At 40.3% G+C, this 20,004-nt stretch overlaps 1 protein-coding gene across 2 annotated transcripts in view; it reads right to left on the bottom strand.

The window, feature by feature from the left end:
* Positions 1 to 8,849: 8,849 nt before the first annotated feature.
* ST8SIA4 (ST8 alpha-N-acetyl-neuraminide alpha-2,8-sialyltransferase 4) overlaps positions 8,850 to 20,004 on the bottom strand; it is a 101,821-nt gene continuing 90,666 nt past the window's right edge. The window contains exon 5 of one of the 2 annotated variants that reach the window (XM_089779306.1): positions 8,850 to 13,531. In XM_089779306.1, the coding sequence (XP_089635432.1) occupies positions 13,249 to 13,531 (283 nt within the window). In that variant the 3' untranslated portion in view covers positions 8,850 to 13,248. The remainder of the gene's footprint in view (positions 13,532 to 20,004) is intronic. The other variant, XM_006128785.5, reaches the window with a different exon arrangement.

Raw genomic sequence — 20,004 nt, 5'->3', positions numbered from 1 at the left:
ATTGTAAATATAGACATACATTAAAAAGTCATAAAAATGTAGGACTAGAACCCTCAGTAGGTCATCTAGTGCTGCCCCCTACACTGAGAACCAGTGATACTCAGACCAGTGAACTGCTAGTGACTCTTTGATGTGTGTCCTGCAGCTCTGATGAGTGTAGACTGTGGCTATGTCTACACTCGCAGCGTCTTGCGCAAGTAATATGCAAATGAGGCTAAGCGTGGAATATCGCCGAGCCTCATTTGCATACCTAATGAGTCACCTTTTTTTCCAGAAGAAGCTCTTGCACAAGAAGGGGCATCTACACTGCCCCTTCTTGCACAAGAAAAACCCTCTTGCGCACTGCTGTTCTTCCTCTCAAGTAATAGGTGTAATGGCATTGCACAAGAGGTGCTGTACTAGCTCTTGGAAACAGTAGCTTTGGCTACACATGACCCCGTTCTCCCCAATGGGCTCTCTGGCTGAACTACATCTCCCAGGATACTCTGCAGTCATGGGATTCTCATGATGCATGAAGGCATGTTCGGGGAGATGGAAAGCAATGGACCTAATGCACCATGACCAAATACAGTCAGGCTAAGAGGCCCCGGCCTTGGGTAAGAAAGGAACATGTGACATCTAAACTGTAATTTCTATGGGCAACTGTGACATCTCCGATGGACACAGTTTGATGTCAAACTGCCTTGAATTGAAATTTATCTATCTGATTTGGCTAAACCCAACCTAAAAAAAAAAATCAATATTTTGTTTAGATTTTCCCCAACTGATGAGCAAGAGAAAGTAAAATAAACAAACAAAACCCTATGGAAAACATCAACTTTGTGGAAACCCCATTTATCACTGAAACAACAATTAGAAAAAAACAACCCCAAACATCTGAGCTTTGTGTTTAGAGATTGCAATCAACAGGCAATAATATCAACATATTTGTACTAGGGCTGAATTTGTTCTTGACAATCTCTAAACACAAAGCTATCACATTTTGATCCCCCACCTCTTTCAAGATCAACATAATCTCTCATTCCAAACTCACTTACATTCATTTAATTTAGGAGCAGTCTCATTGTTTCGAATGCAATCTTACTGATATAACCCTGTGAAAGGTGAGCAGCAGATTTAATAATCTTTAGACCACACACTATATTAGAACATGAAGAGTTCTACATGAAGAGGCAGACTTTTAATTAAACAGGCACTTTCTTCATTTTAGTAACCATATGGTACCCTTTTCTGGTTTGAGTTGCAATAGAATAAGTCAGTGGATTTGACTCAGTGGAGACAATACCATTAGAGTTATTTTAGATTAGTGTAACTGAGAAGAATTTGGCCTGTAAGACCACTTGCTACAATTTATTGTTAGGGAAAATAGCATTGACTTCAATGAGAACAAGACTGGTCTCTACTCTCTCTACCCGGGCAGTACCCTCTCTATCATCCTGACTAAAGAACGGTAGGGTCAACAAAAAGGGTGTCTTTGTCATTCCTTTTGTCCTTCACTACACTTTTCCTTAGGCAAATTTTAGTTCCTAGAAATTTTTTCCCCTCTCATTGCACAGCCTCCACCACTTTGCTATCTATCTCCACGGTATCTTGGTGCCATAAAAAGACAATTAAAGTCAAAGGGAAGATTATGTTCCCTTTTGCATTATTCTTTTAGAAATAGCCTTTTACATTCTTGTTAATCAGGGTTTCTTAGGCTTCTAAGGAAGCAATTAAACCCTGTTAAATATACATATATATAGGTTTTTGAATGAGAAAATAAAGACATGTGGAATACAATGAGCAGGAAAAAAATGAGGATGGTAAGGCCATTGTTGAGGACTATGGAAGAACACTGATCAAAATACTCAGCATAAGTATCTCTTCATTATGGTGCAAGAATATATCATGGTACTATTGCATATGTAAACCAGGTCTAAAGGAATTCATCCCTGACAGCTAGCTGGGAGGTGAAGAAATGTTGTGTGTATTTATGTTAATAGAGTTTTGCTTTGCTTAGCTATTCAACAGATGGAGCAGTATTTTGTTCACTGTAATCAGCTTGGCTGGTATTGGGTCAGAAATAATGTTAGTACTGAAAGCAGAGGTATTGAAATGCTGTTGACAACATAGTAATCATTGAAAGAATACAGGGAAGCAGGACTATGCTTAATCTGTTCCAAAGGAAGGGGGCTCTTGCTTAGCAGAAAGGACCTAGTTAAGCAGGAGCTCAATTATCAGAGGCTCTGTGAGAATAAGAAATGTGGGAACAGATATTCTGATTAAGAGGCTGCACACCCTCCCCAGGAGGTACTCCCTAAACTGGTTTGACCTGTTCCTCCCCACTGTTCAAAGGCTAGATCTTAAATAGACTTCATTAGGAATCTCTTTGTTATTTTAATTACAGCTCAATCGGAGCTGAAACCAATTGTAGAAGAGTGGTGTTTCTTCCATGGCTGCTAAGAAAACATTCCTTTTCTATAGGCTAGGAAAATAGATGACAGTACGCCACTCCGGGCAGTACCCTCACAAAAAAAAAAAAAAAAAACCCACCCTGGGCTGTGTCCAGACTCAGGGGTTTTTTCGAAAAAAGTAGCCTTTTTTCGAAAAAACCTCACCTGCGTCCAGACTCAAGCCGCGTTCTTTCGAAATTAAATCGAAAGAACGCAGCTTTTCTTTCGATGGCGGTAAACCTCATTTCACGAGGAAGAACACCTTCCTTCGAAAGTTCCTCTTTCGAAAGAAGGCGTTCTTCAATGTAAATAGGGCTTCTTTGAAAGAGAGCATCCAGACTCACTGGATGCTTTCTTTCGAAAAAGCAAGCCGCTTTTTCGAAAGTTCAACGTGCAGTCTAGACGCTCTCTTTCGAAAGAGGCTCTTTCGAAAGTATCTTTCGAAAGAGCCTCTTTTGAAAGAGGCTTGCAGTCTAGACATAGCCCTGGAGAGGAGGAGGTTTTTTACTCATGGTTTATGTCTATGAACCCCTTTTAGCTAAGAGCTAAAAATCACTGGGAACTGAAATTACTCGAGATGTGGCAGTGTTTCTGTTCAATATGCAAAAGGAGCTGAAAATCACTAAGTAAGTGATGTGCAGAGGTCACAGCAGAGAGGAGCAATGAGTGGTAGCAGAGGCACGCAACTTTGGAAAAGTGCGATGAGCGTCCAGCAGGGGAGAGGAACAATGAGCAGCCAGAAGAATGGCTGGTGAAGGGGTATGGTGAGGTTGGTGAGCAGGCGGCCTGGCAAATGGCCAAGGGAGAACGTAAGATGTCTCAACTTCCCATTCTGGGTGGGGGTTAAACTCTGCAGATACAACTCTGAACTTTTGGGCAAGCAACTGTGAGTGGGATGTAGAGAAGTCAGAAATGGGAAAGGGACTTTTGGCTTACTTGGAGGAAAGGGCACTGCCCAATCTATTTGGGAAAGGAGCAGTGCTTGTTGAGAATGTAGGATAAACATTTTCGAGGCAGGCTATAATATTCTGTTAAGAACCCCTATTCTAAATTTGGAGTCTGGGACTGGCACACAAACACAGTATATGATGGTTACCCCCCCACACCTAGCCCAGAATGGGAGACAGGACAAGACACATTCAATGGTGCTAGAAACAAGTGTGCCATGGTCAAGTACTCCTAATGTCTCTGCTTTAATCCCTTAACTCACAAACATCCCACTCTCCCCACCTCTAATATCATCAATTCACAGACACTTACCTTCCTTCCTTCCCCTCCCCCCCCCCGCATCCCCCTCCTGTTCTGAAATGTGATTTGTCCTTTTCATATGTGTTCATTTTTTTAATTGTATCCTTTGGTATATATGGTTGTGACTATTTTCTTCCACTATTTGATCTGAGGAAGTGGGTCTGGCCCACGAAAGCTCATCATCTAATAAACCATCTTGTTAGTCTTTAAAGTGCTACATTGTCCTGCATTTTGCTTATGTAACTATATTATTGCTCTTATTTTGCCTCACAATTCGCACGGGTCCAGGGGTCCAGGAACTTATGCACCCATCATTTTGATCTGCCCATTAAGCATATTATATAATTAATTGTAATCTATGGTCTGGCAGTGTTCACTGAGCCCTAACAAGCAACGTGACGATCCGCCAGTGCTACGGCTACATCTGCACTGGCATGATTTTCCAAAAATGCTTTTAACAGAAAAGTTTTCCATTAAAGCATTTTCGGAAAAGCACGTCTAGATTGGCAGGATGCTTTTCCGCAAAAGCACTTTTTGCGGAAAAGCATCCGTGGCCAATCTAGACGCACTTTTCTGCAAAAAAGCCCCGATCGCCATTTTCGCGATCAGGGCTTTTTTGCGGAAAACACTACTGTGCTGTTTACACTGGCCTTTTTGCGCAAAAGTCTTTCGGAAAAAGACTTTTGCCCAAACGGGAGCAACATAGTATTTCTGGAAAATCACTGACGATCTTATGTGAGATCGTCAGTGCTTTTCCGGAAATTCAAGCGACCAGTGTAGACAGCTGGCAAGTTTTTTCACAAAAGCAGATGATTTTGTGGAAAAACTTGCCAGTCTGGACACAGTCTGTGTGTATAATAAACTCTCCTGCTTGCTTCACATATGGTGTCCAGATTCTTTTCCTTCAAGAAGAAAAAAAATGTGCTGCAGGCCGAAATGCAGTTGTGGCACTCCTTTAAGAGCTTCAGCGCTGCACTGGAAGCTGAAAAACAAAAATGCCACATGTCCCAAGCAGGCTTTCATCAGGAGCTGTTTACGGGAGCTCAAATTCAGGATGTGACTGAGAGGCTTATAAATCTGATCAAATCTTCGGCTCGCTACCCCTTCCTGCTTCTCCACGTGGGAACTAACGATACGGACAAGAATGACCTTGAGCGGGTTACTGCAGATCATGTAGCACTGGGAAGAAGGATCAAAGAATTTGGAGCGCAAGTGGTGTTCTCGTCCATCCTCCCTGTTGAAGGGAAAGGACTGGGAAGGGATTGTTGAATTGAGGAAGTAAATGAGTGGTTGCGCAGGTGGTGTCGCAGAGAGGGCTTTGGTTTCTTTGACCATAGGACTCTGTTCCGGGCACAAGGATTGTTTGGAAGAGATGGGATCCACCTAACGAAGAGAAAAAGGAGCATCTTCGGGGGTAGGCTTGCAAACCTAGTGAGGAGGGCTTTAAACTAGGTTCGTTGGGGGATGGTGACCAAAACCCTAAGGGGAGTGGGAAAGTTGGATACCGGGAAGAAATGCAAAGAGGAACGAGCAAGAAAGGATGACCCGATTTGAATGGAGAAGATAGGGTAATCAACTTCTGAGCTGTTTGTACACTAATGCAAAAAGCCTGGGCAACAAACAGGAAGAACTGGAGGCCCTGGCCCAGTCCAAGAAGTATGATTAAATTGGGATAACAGAGACTTGGTGGGATGACTCGCATGACTGGAACGCTGTCATGGAAGGGTATAGAATGTTCAGGAAGAACAGGCAGGGGAGAAAAGGAGGAGGAGGAGTTGCACTATATGTAAGAGAGCACTATGATTGTTCAGAACTCCAGTGTACAGAGGGAAAAAAACCTGTTGAGAGTCTATGGGTTAAGTTTAGAGGTGCAAACAACAACAGTGATGTTGTGGTTGGTGTCTACTACAGGACACCGAATCAGGTAGATGAAGTAAGGTGAGGCTTTCTTCGGAAAACTGAGAGAAGCTTCCAGATTGCAGGCCCTGGTTCTTGTGGGGGACTTTACATCTGTTGAGAGACAAATATGGCAGCACACAGACAATCCAGGAAGTTTTTGGAGAATGTTGGTGATAACTTCTTGGTACAAGTGATGAAGGATCCGACCAGCGGCTGTGCGCAGCTAGACCTTCTGCTCACAAACAGGAAGGAACTAATAGGGGAAGTAGAAATGGGTGACAACCTCAGAAGCAGTGATCATGAGATGGTGGATTTCAGGATCCTGATCAAAGGAAGAAAAGAGAGTAGTAAAATACACACCTTGGACTTCAGAAAAGCAGATTTTGACTCCCTTGAGACCTGATGGGCAGAATCCCCTGGGATGCTAACATGAAGGGGAAAGGAGTCCAGGACAGCTGGCAGTATTTTAAAGAAGCCTTATTGAAGGCACAGAAAGAAACCATCCTGATGCATAGCAAGAGAGGCAAACATGGTAGGAGACCGGATTGGCTTACAGAGGAAATCCTTGGCGAACTTACTCACAAAAAGGAAGCTTACAAAAAGTGGAAACTTGGACAAATGACCAGCGAGGGGTATAAAGGTATAGCTCAAGAACACCGGGGGGTTATCAGGAAGGCGAAAGCACAACTGGAATTGCAACTGGCTAAGGATGTGAAGGATAACAAGAAAGGTTTCTACAGGCATGTTAACAAGAAGGTGATCAGAGAGGGTGTGGGGCCCCTACTAGATGAAGGACGTAACCTAGTGACAGATGTGGGGAAAGCTGAAGTACTCAATGCTTTCTTTGCCTCTGTATTCATGGACAAAGTTGGCTCCCAGACTAATGTGCTAAGTGATGCAAGATGGGATGAAGATGGACAGCCCTTGATGGGTAAAGAACAGGTTAGGAACTATTTAGAAAAGCTAAATGTTCACAAATCCATCCATGGGTCTAGACTTAATGAGGGTACTGAGGGAGTTGGCAAATGTCATTTGCCTTTGGCCATTATCTTTGAAAAGTCGTGGAGATCAGGAGTGATCCCAGATGATTGGAAAAAGGCAAATGTAGTGCCCATCTTCAAAAAAGGGAAGAAGGATGATCCAGGGAACTATAGGCCGATCAATCTTACCTCGGTTCCTGGAAAAATCATGGAAGGGATCCTTAAGGAATCCATTTTGAGGCACTTGGAAGAGAGGAAAGTGATCAGGAATAGTCAGCATGGATTCACAAAGGGCAAGTCATGCCTGACCAATCTGATTAGCTTCTGTGATGAGGTAACTGTCTCTGTGAACAGGGATAAGTCAGTTGATAGGATATACCTTGACTTTAGCAAGGCTTTTGATATGGTCTCCCACAATATTCTTGCCAGAAAGTTAAGGGAATGTGGATTGGATAGATAGATGGTAAGATGGATAGAAGGCCGGGCCCAGTGGGTAGTGATCAATGGCTCGATGTCAGGATGGCGGTCAGTTTCTAGTGTAGTACCCAAGGTTCAGTTCTAGGACCGTTTTTGTTCAATATCTTTATTAATGACCTGGACGAGGGGATGGATTGCACCCTCAGCAAGTTTGCAGATGACACTAAGCTAGGGGGAAGAGGTAGATACGCTTGAGGGCAGAGACAGGGTCCAGAGTGACAAACAAACTGGAGGATTGGGCCACAAGAAATCTGATGAGGTTCAACCAGGACAAGTGCAGAGTCCTGCGCTTGGGACGGAAGAATCCCAAGCATTGTTCAGGCTGGAGACCAACCAGCTAAGTAGTAGTTCTGCAGAAAAGGACCTGGGGGTTACAGTGGATGGGAAGCTGGATATGAGTCAACAGTGTGCCCTTGTAGCAAGGCTAATGGCATATTAGGTTGCATTAAGAGGAGCATTGCCAGCAGATCCAGAGATGTGATTATTCCCCTTTATTCAGCTCTTGCGAGGCTACATCTGGAGTACTGTGTCCAGTTCTGGGCCCCCCACTACAAAAAGGAGAAGGTCCTGTGGAGGGCAACCAAAATGATTAGAGGGCTGGAACATATGACCTACGAGGAGAGGCTGAGGGAGTTGGGTCTGTTTAGTCTGCAGAAGTAAAGAGCGAGGGGGGATTTGACAGTCTTCAACTTCCTGAAGGGAGGTTCCAAAGAGGCTGGAGAAAGGCTGTTCTCAGTAGTGACAGATGGCAGAACAAGGAGCAATGGTCTCAAGTTGTGTTGGGAGAGGTCCAGGTTGGATATTAGGAAAAACTATTTCACTAGGAGAGTGGTGAAGCACTGGAATGGGTTACCTAGGGATGTAGTGGAGTCTCCATCCCTAGAGGTGTTTAAGTCTCGGCTTGACAAAGCCCTGCCTGGGTTGATTTAATTGGGATTGGTCCTGCTTACAGCAGGGGGCTGGACTTGATGACCTTCTGAGGTCTCTTCCAGCTCTATGGTTCTATGATAGGAGCTGAGCTGCCCCAGGAAAACAGGTGCTGGTACGTGCAGGGAAAATCCCATGCCTTTTCTATGGGCTAGAAAAACAGGTGACAGTACACTGTTCCGGGCAGTACCGTCACAAAAAACCTGGCTCTGGGTGCTGTTTCCACCTGGCAGAAAAGTTACATATATAATCTGGTATGCATACATTTTGAAGTGGAAGGTAACCACTCCCGGGATAAAAACTGACCATTATTCAAATAAACTCATTATTATAGGACTATGGACTGGCTTCTGGGCAAAATATTGACTTTTATGGCTTTTTCCAAACATGCTCAGGCTTCAGCAATGTGTGCAAGTTGAATCTACCATTATGTAACCAACCTATCAAATTTATCATGGAACAATGCTTTTGATAATTAAAAAAAACCCTAATTCATACAATTCCATGGCAGGGATATACATTCCCTAGTTGATTATATCGTACAAATTACAAGTGAATAACCCATCATAATATTTGCTATTAACTCCATGGTTTTATACAGTAACTTCAGTAGAACTCTGTTAATTTCTACATAATTCTATAGCCTTTCTACGTAACTCTATAGAGTTCTTCATCTCTATATTCTAAAGTGTCTGTAACTATTAAATTGGCCTTGTTTGATTAATTTCTCTAACACTTAAATTTTGACATATAATATATTTTTAAAGGATTCTGGTATTAGTCTTAAGGTGTAATTAAAAAACCTGAAAATAAACACAAGGCTAATTGTAGTATTTAGGAACACAGTCTAAGTAAGTAACAGAAAAAATGAAAAAAATTGTTTAATTTATTTTACATTTATACAAATAATAAAACAGTAATACCCAAATGCTGTACACAAAATAATATTAAATAGGACAAGGCTGACAGAATACATCTTAATACTTTAAACTACACAAATGCTATTGTGAATGCTCAGTAGGAATAGTACTGTGCAGAAATGCTGTACTCTATAAACTCTTCCTTTATTATATACATTTAGAACAATTGTGCTTTTTGATACACAAAGTAACATCTTAAAAAACAATAAAAATTAATGTGCAATTTAAAGCTTCGATCCAGCAAGAGGCTAGGGGCCTGTTTGTTCTGAGCACTTGCAATGCCCAGTGTACTCAATAAGAATAAGGAGTACTCAGCACTTCACAGGATCAGACTCAAAGAAAAAAAAAGTTTTGAAGAGATAGGTATTTATCTGCAAATTGTAGTCAATTCAAACAAGTCATTATCCTCAAGAGAGTGCTGATTTTTAAGAAGTTTATTTCAGGGTGTGATGTATTAATTGCGGTTCAATTTGTAAAACAGATCAAATTGCACAAACCAATTCAAGTTTTGAAACATTCAGTCAATAGATGTTAATTTTGGGGCTGGGAGAGGGAGAACTGGTCCAAAGCTGCAAACATAACAAGCAAATATATTAGGTATTATTCTCCATTAAACCAAAGGAGAGAGGGTCCCTGACAAAGAAAATGTGAAAATGCTAGTTTATACATAATTTACAACAAATATGTCTGAATGAAAACAAATTCCTCTTACTTTGCCTTACTGTATCCTCAAGTGTCTGGCAATATAACAGACTGTTTCTAGAATTTTCTTTCAATTCTGATTCCTTTAAAAACATATTTGCAACAATTATTACTGGTGATTGCTAAATCTTGTGTAGGAAGAAATCAGTCATTTGAGACCATTCCTCATTCATAATCAGCTTAATCTGATGCTTAGTTTCATAGCCTCACCAAATCAGGTATCATTGTTGCAGGTGGACTACTTGTCCATTTTATTTTATCTAGTTAACAAAAGCCAGTGACAAGCATTGGGCAAAACAAAGGAACTAATCCAAAGATTCTTCACAGATTTGAGATGCATATTAAAGTTGAAGAACCTCATAGTGAAATCCACTCTGCTACATAGTCCCTATGCCCTATTTAAATCTCCACATATGTTCTACAAGGCCAATCCTTCATGGACCTGGACAGGAAAGAGGGTCACATAGTGGAAACAGTATGATTTCACAACTAAAGGAGGGAAGATTTGGGGAGCTTGAATGGAAGGCCTCTCTACATTTTGGAGACCAGCTCTGTAACCGTTTGAAGAAGTGTTTAGAAGCAGGGCATGGCAAAACGGGGATGGGCTGGCATCAGTGGATCTACTGATATGGAGAATATTAACAGATACTGACCTTCTTAAAAAAGGAGATATGGGTCCATGGGGAAGGTGGTTGGTAATCTCCCTCCATACACTGAGCTACAGGGTTTGTTTTGTGATTTTTGCACTGGTGTCAATTTCATCAACAGAATTAGATGTGAACACTATGGGCAAAATAGGCCCATATATATCTTTAAATATGCATTCCTATTTCAGTGTTCTTGCCCCAACCTTCATCTGATGAATTTTAAATCTCAACTCCCTCATTGATCATTCTGTTTCTCAGTCTCATTGTTTCTCTGAAGTCTACTTGAATAAGAAATTGCCTTTTTTTTTTTTGGTACAATGGAAGTTAAGCGTTTCCATCTATGCTGAGCTTTCCTGATCTTGACTGAACTCATATTAGGAGTATTAAAAAGTTCCCTGAGAGGCAGGTGGGGTGGGGTGGGAGGAAGTAGTTTGGGTCCATCCTGAAACCCTTTTTTGACTGCCATCTCAACTGACACACCAAATTCATAGACCACGAAGTGTGTAGTAACAAAGATGTGTGAATAGACTAAAAAGGCACTACTCTGAGCTTCTAGGAAATGAATATCATTGAATCTCTCAATTTACAGTCAATCATTCTATAAAAAACAATGGGTGAAACAAGATGGCCACCATGTGTATTTACAATTAAAAGGATATAAGCCATATTTGTTTTACAGTGCAAACCTTTAATGTTTACTTTACACAATTTGCAGTTTTTCAAACCCAATTTAAATAGCTCTAAGTGGAATAAAAAAAAATTATTAATCCATGATCACGTAAGGCCAAATCTTGGATCCCAGCACAAAGCAAACAAGTGTTGCGCTGGACAGCTTGGTGGAGGGAGGGGGGGAGGGAAGAAGACATGCTGACTGTGTCTATGAGATGTCCAACTATGTTTCAAACCTCAGTCTGTTGATCAGAGTAGGTCACAGCACTTATTACTATGAAGGGAATCTAGCTATTGGATCAGCATGATCATGGACTTTCCCCAACGAGTCTTGGGCCCACAAAATTAGGAAAAAGATGCAGGGAGGGAGGGAGAAAGTGGACTTGGCCAATAGGGCAAAGATACACTCCTAGAATTTTAAGCCCTGGTTCTAGAACTAGACACCTGAGTGGAGACATAATCCGGCGTCAGACCTTCCTCCCCCTTTGAATAAGAGGAAATTCAAGTGAAATTATGATACAGAGCTCTTTCCACTAGAACTGGCACGTCCAAGACAGCAGTGGGAATTGGGGCAACTTCACTTGGCCAGTCATTCTTCTGCCCATAGATGAGTAAAGTTTTTTAAACTGTCTCTTTCCCTTTTTAAATATATGCATCCTTGCTCATGTGTTTGGTGTTAAATTTGCTGACATACACAATCTAAAACAAAAATATTTTGATTTTGCAGATTACTCCAATGCACTTAGTCAGTAATTACCCAAATCTGATATGAACAGTGAAGATATGCCTTCTCTATACTCTTTCTGCCACTTCTAAATCTCTTTCTTGGAAAGTTCAGGACAAGAAGAATTGTTCTCAAAATGAATGAATGAGGTTTGGAAGAAAAGAACTGATATAGGAATAAAATAGCAATGTGCTATTTTCTTCAGTTACTTATCAGCATTTGGACTAATACAATATTGTTCAATACTATGAGCAATTTAGATTTAAAAACAACTTTGTTCAATTTATGCTTTATTCTCCATTCAGCTTTTATCCATTCTAATATGGCAGGGATACAGCATATTGCAAAATGTCAATTTCAAAATTTTTCCTACATTAATTCTTTGCCATCTTTTAATTCCAAAGAATTAAAGTTTCCCATTGATTATGCTATATTTTTTACAGTATTTTAAAATTAAATTATACATTTTACATTTTGGAAATACAAATCACACCCGTATGTTTAAGTGTTCAAGTGCATGGAATAAAACAAATTTGGATATTTCTAAAGAACAAATCACTGCAGGCAAAGTCAGGGAATTTGTTGAAGCTCTTCATTAAAACAAAGTAGGCAAGATAAATTCCAATAAACAAAAATACCTAAATCCACTTTTCCTTCAGCAGCAGAGCAACACAGTACTAAATGTACATCTTTTCCACGAAGAAAAAAACAAAGGTATTTGTATTCAAAATAAACAGTGTAATCTTTGGTACCAAATGTAAGGGCACCTTCTTATTACGTACATCCTCCCCAGGTGGTATGTAACAGAAACTTTTCCTTAAGAATGGCTCAAAATTACCAATCTCACAGTAGTTCTGTTTAGTTGATGCTGACAGCTTGCAGCTAAAAAAAAAAAATCAATCTGGAGGTTTAGAGTTGTGCAACAGCAGAATACAACAAATATTTTTAAGTATTTGATTCTTCCTCTATAAGAACTTATTTCTTCAAATACAACTCTTTGAAGATTTTGTTTATAATTGTTTCCATTGTCCTCATAAAATCCTTTAAGGATTCCAATACCCCAATGAAAAATAAAAAAAACCAACTACCCAGCAATCAGAAAAAACACCAAGAAAAACAATGAGTTTATAATACAAGGTCAGATACAGTCCCCTGACAGAAGGCATTTACTTGATCTATCTAATCTTATGGACATCACTTTCTCCACTAATTCAACCATGATTTCTGTTGCCAAGGGCAGTTTCCCCTAAGACAGATTCCATCTGCTGAGTATCTCTTTTATAAGTTGCTCAACTTTGCGGTGGTAAGTCAGCATAAAATGGACGATTTGCTTCTTTAATTGACAATGAATGCTTCCTTGGCTCTTGTAAACACTACTGATTATACATTCAAGCTTTGTTCTTAGTGAAAGTGGCACTTACTTGAACCCTTGCAGTCAAGATATCTTAGTTTTATAGCACTTTACAGGTATATCATCAGCTGGTAATGGACTTCAGGTAAGTTTCCTTTTCGCAATGGCTTAGTGGTTATTGAAACATATCCTCTGTTGGATCCCACTGCCTTTCACAGCATCTTTATGATGACGTGACTATTCCATACTTTATATTGTACTTTACATGTGCTTTATTGCTTTACACATTTCCCTGTTGTTAATTTCAGTGCTCCTCGGTTATGTAACACATGTAAAGTTTTAAACTCTAATGGCATCCTGTGGGGGCTGGTGTTTGAAAAGTACCGATACTTTAGATCATCATAGTAATGATATTTGACTGGTTTTCCATATAAATCCTTTGGGAATGGCCAGAAGCCATACAGGTGAATTTCATCACAAAATCTGGTGGTGAGCGTGTACATGAGGAGACCAGTGCTGGGTCGTTTGATGTGGACCTTGTTTGTCAGCCAGTAACTAAAAAGGAAACAAGAAAAAGACAAAGTCATGAAACATACATACAACTCCATGTAATCTAAACTTGTGAAATGCACTATCTTCATTAAATACATTCTTTTCCTTTCACACATGATTTTTAGGATCTTCATTTATCTTTTCAATGGACATATACAGATTATCTGGTTTCTTCTCCTTTAGGGCAAAAGGGTGAGCACTTACTCACAAAAGTAGTTCCATTAATTTTCAGCGGTATGACCTGTGTAGGTAACTGTTCACTTGTGTGAGTAAGGAGTTCAAAAGTTTTTAAAGGGGTTATCTTTCTTTTTGGAGGAGGAGGTTTAAGCTTTGACCAATATATGGTATTGGCCCTGTACTGAACAACCAAACAAAAAGGTCTGGTAGCACTTTATAGACGAACAAAACATGTAGATGGTATAATGAGCTTTTGTGGACTGTGCCCACGAAAGCTCATGATACCATCTACATGTTTTGTTCGTCTATAAAGTGCTACTAGACCATCTGTTGTTTTTTTTCCTGTAACAGACTAACTTGGCTACCCCCTGAAGCTCCTGTACACCAGCAGCTAGAAATTCCATAAGAAACTCAAGTAACCATTTGAGTTTTGGAATGCCAAAATAATTAAAGATTTATCTAGCTTGAAAAGACACTGTGTTTACATTATTTCATAGACATTAGACATCAAGGACTTAGAATTGCAGTTTACTTCTGTGATGGGAACTGCCACTGTCAGGTGCACTGTTGACAGATCTAGAGAATAATAGCTATACCCTTTCTTTATTTTTCCAAGGGAACACTATCTCAAGGTTGGTTTGTTTGTTTTTCTGTTGTGACATCAACCATGGCATGGAAAAGTTTAGGAAGCACTAATTCAAGGTTAGCACTTAGCAATCAAGACTTGCTATAGTTAAACAGTAAGACAGGCAGAAGTATCCATGCAAAAAAGGCAAAATAGTTTACTTTTGACTGTTAAATAGCTTAATTCCAAATTTTTTAGACCAAATTTTGGGCCTTTTTTTAGACCATTAGTCAAAAATATGCACATAGCTCTTTTAATTATCAGGTAACTGCATGGGCAAAACTGGATCCATAGACATTATCTGATCATTTGTACATAGAATGATCTGGGTTAATAAATAAATAAATAAGTAGCCTATTTAATATCTTTGGATTCCCTTAACAAAATGAAGGTAAAATTTAAGTTTTCTAAAACAGATGTTTTTATTGAAAAATAAAGAACATTTTAATTAAAATAATCATCTCTACTTGTTTTCATCTTTACTACAAATTTCAGACTAGTCCTCTTCCCTGTCACAAGGAATGCTACTTTTCTATTAATTCCATTTATTTGATATCTTGACATTTAGTAACAAACCCCGTAAGTCTGAACAGGCTTTTGCTGACTTGATAGACAAATCTGTGCACGAAATTAAGGCGTTACCAAAAAGTGATATATCTATTTTGCCAATCTAAAACTTTGTGCAGAACCGTGGTTGTGCTGCTTCTTTGGGTTTCAGCATACAGCCCTTTCACACACAATGACAAAAGTACATGTTGGCAGGCTTAGTTCTGGATGTCATTAATCACAGGTTTCTCAGGGTTTTTTTTTAAGCATATACTGGCAATGATTTTAGAGTCTCTCAACTGCAAAAGTCGATGCAAACAGTGGCAGAGAGAGAGAGAGAAAGAATCCGCTAAATTTAGGCTTGTGTGCGCCAAAACGAAATCTTGACTGATAACAATACACTGGAAGACCAATTGCATCTGTTTCTGGTGTGTTTTGAATAAACCTAAGGAACCGTATGTCGGAAAGAGGCACTGAGCTGAACTATGTTTTGATAAGAGTTTTGTTTTCTTGGTTTGATTCAAGTTTGTCAAAGTCTGTTTTTAAGAAATGGATGTGTCAGAATTTCACAGGTTTAAATCAGAACTTCTAGATTATGAAAAAGGAAACTTTTTTTTTTTTAGGGCCAATGGATCCAATCTATATAACATTAAGACAGAGCTACAATAACTCATTAGTTCAGCTTACTTTCTTCTGAGTTACATTAATTTGTATATTAAGACCAGGTTAAAGAGAGGTCAGGTACACAAGTTTGAGTTCCAAATGCTAACAAGCTGATAAGGCCAGCAAGTGCTGAAAAAAATTGCCTGTCACCTACTCCAAGTCCAAGTCCTACACCTACTCCTATGCCAAGTCCAAGGAATGCGTCTGCTTTTTTGGAAAATTTTTCAAAAAAGTATACATGCTCTTTCACCATCCCTGTAAACCTCATTTGACGAGGAAGAGGAGAGGTGTCAAAGAGGACTTTTTTCCAAAATTTGGCGCCATATATATGTGCCAAATTTCAGAAAAGACTCTTTCGACAGAACAGCGGAAAGATACGTAATTTGTGTACTGCAAATTGCATTTCTTTTTCTGACTTTCTCTGTCTGCCACTGTTTGCATCAAATTAGACCTAACCTAAGTGTTAAGTATTATTACTGTTTGGAGCAATAATTTTGGTGGCCTCAGAGTGGGGCTACCAACTCTTGCTAGTGACTGTACTGACTTTTTCCCCTAAAATACTTCATTAACTTTAGGAAAACCAAATAAATATGCACATACATGTCCAAAACACTGTAATATATAAGGTTTTATTTTGTAAAGCTCAGTAACAAAAATAGTGTTATGAAAACAACAAACATACAAATATCATTTTATCACTTTTCACAGCAGACTTACTAGTTGGCTGGGAAAAGAGATACCAACAAACATACCAGTATCACTTTTCTCAGCCCGCTAGTAGGTCTGCTGTAAAAAAGTGATACTTCAACAACCCCTAGGAAAGATTAAGCCCTAGCTGGGGAGGCCAGAGTAAGAGGCGGCAAGGGCTATGGGTGATGTGGGCAATAAGTCTCCATGGCTAGAGCTGTGGTTCAGTACACACTGCTTCATGGTTAGATCCCGGGGCTGTGCAGCTGATGCCTGGGGTTGGAGTCTGCTGCTGTGGACCTATCTCCATAGGCAGTACAAGGCATCCAGGAGCAATGGGAAGGGAGGAGAGGCTGATACTTTGCCCTTCCCCCATCACTGATGTTTTTGTGAGGATATGAAAAGCCCTCAGTGGCTGAATTTGAGACAGGCTGGTTTGGAGGGCACAGTTATAGTTGTGTGGCTGGGATTTTTTTTAAGACACACACAAATTGTATTCATTTTGAGCAACATTGGAACCATATGCAAATACATGCGTTTATTGGCGGCATGTTTAACAGTAGCAAAATTTAGCTCTTAATATCGAAAGTGTCTTAAGATAATCAGAAGATCCAGAATCCTAAGAATATCTGTTCTGTTAAACGTGGTCTTTTCAGTTCCAGTATCTTATAGTTTGAGTCTCTGAAGAGACTGTGGCTCAGACTGTTTCAAAGGAAAAAGATCTCTGTCTCTGGCTACACTACCATTTTTTGGGGGAAGAAGATATGAAAATCGTGCTCGCATTTGCATATGTTCCAATTCTTTTTGTGGAAGAGGTTTTGCCACTATTTGGCCCCGTGTAGACGGGGCCAAATATCACAAAAAAGCCCTCTTTCGCAAGACCCCTTATTCCTCGTAAATCGAGGTTTATAGAGTCTTGCGAACGAGGTTTACAGGGTCTTGCCAAATAGCAGCAAAACCTCTTCCGCAAAAAGAATTGGAAGAAGATATACAAATGCAAGCACGATTTGCATATCTTCTTCTGAAAAAAAATGTCAGTGTAGCCATAGCCCCTCTCTCCTGTTGCACTCAGTTCTAAAAAGCTGACATTTTCTGTCACCTGTAAGCAGGTCCAGGCTGAGACATGGCCACTTAAAACACAGCTGCTCAGGAATCTCTTTAAAGACAGATTAATGAAAACAAGTTAAGAAAGCTAATACAGTATTATGGGATGTGGTTATGATAACTGCTTAGTATCTTGTTCTATGTGTTATTCTGTATGTTTTAATTAACCTGTATTTTTAGGCAGGATGATACCTCAGAGATGTTCCCTCTACTGTCTGCTTTCAACAAAGGAACGGACTCAGTATTTGCAAACTGGTAAGATTTGTATTGTGGTTTTATTCTGTCAAATGATAGGTTCCCTGAACTGAAAGCAACTTGAGACTGAGCTAGAGCAAGTTCAAGAATTACAGATGCAGAAATACCTGTTAAACATATGCTGAATCCGAAACTCAGGGATCTAGTGTCACCAGAAACAGCTGTTGCTAGGCTATGCAGAACTAGTGTGGCCGTCTCACCACATGTAGGAGGTTGCATAGTCAAGCTGCTCACTTACTATGGAGCTGCCTTTCCCTCAGAAGCCCAAACATATGCTTCCATATTTTTGTTGGGAACCTTCCAGGGCTGTCTCATACCCTGGGTGAATTTAACTCATGTAAGAATAGCACAGTCAAGCCTTCAAGAAATACATCAGCGACAAAGACAGCTGCATATTTTCGGTACAGGAATGTTACATGTTATTTCTAAGAGACAGATATATTCTGTTACAGCTAGGATGAAGAAAAAGCCCTCTCTATATGCCAAAGTCTATAATTAGTTGAGTTTACAGTGGGAATTAAATACCTGCAAAGAAACTTTCCTTCTACTTGTCAAAACTCTTATCCAGCTCATGCTGAGAAAAACTGAATACTTCGTCCACTTATACAAATTAGAGATGGGCCCAAACTGAACTGCACACTCAACGTATGGGGATGGTTTAAATGTGTAGCTAAATTTTACAGCTTGAAATCAATTTTAATACAGATCCAAAAGACACAAGTTGTGACAAAAATAAAGTTAGAGGCATTTAAGCAGTTTGAAGCTTTAAAGTCTTCTTTAGAAAACAGATTTATAATTAATCATTAATGAACACATCTCACCTCTGCAAATCCAAGATCTCAATCACTGTTTGAATTGATTTTAAAATAGACCTTTAGGTCTACCTTGCCTCTGTGATTTACTGCTGCATTTTATGACTAAAATTGCTAATGAGTTGAATAGCTGTCCCATTACAAAATCAGTTATGGCAGAATTTTTAGAAATTCCTTAAGGTTGCAAGTAATTGTTTAATCAATAGGCTCTTTGCACCTTTCCCTTCCTGACTGTGTACACATTCAGTCAAAACTAAGATATAAGGACAGTCTATTTATTTTTAGGAGTATGGATTGAAATTTATTGATTCTCTGTAGGGTTAATAATTCAAGGCAAAGGAACACACAGTTCTACTCAGGATCTGGAAAACGCAGCAGGCATCTTTAGTTAGTCACAGGTTCTCACTGGACATCATTCAAAGTGAGCCTCATCCTAAACCTGATTTTCAAACTGGCTCTTGATATAGAGCAAACAAGAAATAGACTATACAGGCAGTCCCCGGGTTACATGGCTCCGACTTACATCGGATCCCTACTTACAAACGGGGTGAGGCAACCCCGCACTAGCTGCTTTTCCCCCTAGCAGACCAGGGAGACGCGAAGCTGGTGCCCCACCCAGCAGACCAGGGAGACGCGAAGCTGGTGCCCCACCCAGCAGACCAGGGAGACGCGAAGCTGGTGCCCCACCCAGCAGACTAGGGAGACGCAGAATGGCTTTCCTCAGCAGACACCTCAGCTTGAGAATAAAGGACTGAGGGAAGTGAGGTGTGGGAGAATAAAACTGAGCTCTGGAGAAATGTTTGGCTAGAGTTTCCCCTACAATATGTACCAGTTCCGACTTACATACAAATTCAACTTAAGAACAAACCTACAGTCCCTATCTTGTACGTAACCCGGGGACTGCCTGTACTCTCCTTCAGCCTAAGATCAGAATCCTCCCTAGTCTCCTAGCAAGGTAAGACAGTCCTAATAAGTTGTTCCTGGATTCAGTCAAATTCTAAAAAACATCCTTGCATATTATTTCAACTCATCAAAAGGCCATAAAACAGAAGACCAATTAGGTCATTGTGACTGGTCAGCGTTACTGTCATCATTAACCACAATGATTGACAGCCTGACACTCAAAAATTTGCTACTTCTGCAACATTCCCACAGGTTTCTGTGGTTTTCTGATGATCTCCAACAAAAAGAAGTGCAAAGGAAAACTCGGTGCATCAGTGACAGAAAACAAAGCAGACACTGACATGCTCTAGTACAATGGATATAAGCTTATGTCCTGGCTGTTGAAAAAACAGAGATATCCTGCCTTTCTATCACCACAGTAGTTACTAAATCATGTAACATTGAATTATAAAGACTGTGAATTCTCTTGTTAACTGAGTACAGTAAAACTCCGATGGTCCGGCATCTGATGGTCTGGCACTCCTGATGGTCCGACACCATCAGGAACCCGGAAGTGCTCCGGGCAGCCAGACCATTGGAGCTGCTCTGCCCCCAGCTTCCCCGATTCAGCCGCTGCTAAAACTGACCAGCGGCTGAATCGGGGAAGCCGGGGGGAGAGCAGCTGGAGTGCTGCCGGGTAGGTCCCATAGCGCTGCCCCGAGGGG

This window comes from Pelodiscus sinensis, chromosome 6 (genome assembly GCF_052426305.1).
Source record: "Pelodiscus sinensis isolate ZL-2025 chromosome 6, ASM5242630v1, whole genome shotgun sequence".
Taxonomy (NCBI): Eukaryota; Metazoa; Chordata; order Testudines; family Trionychidae; genus Pelodiscus; species Pelodiscus sinensis.
This window is presented reverse-complemented; position numbering and strand designations above follow the sequence as displayed.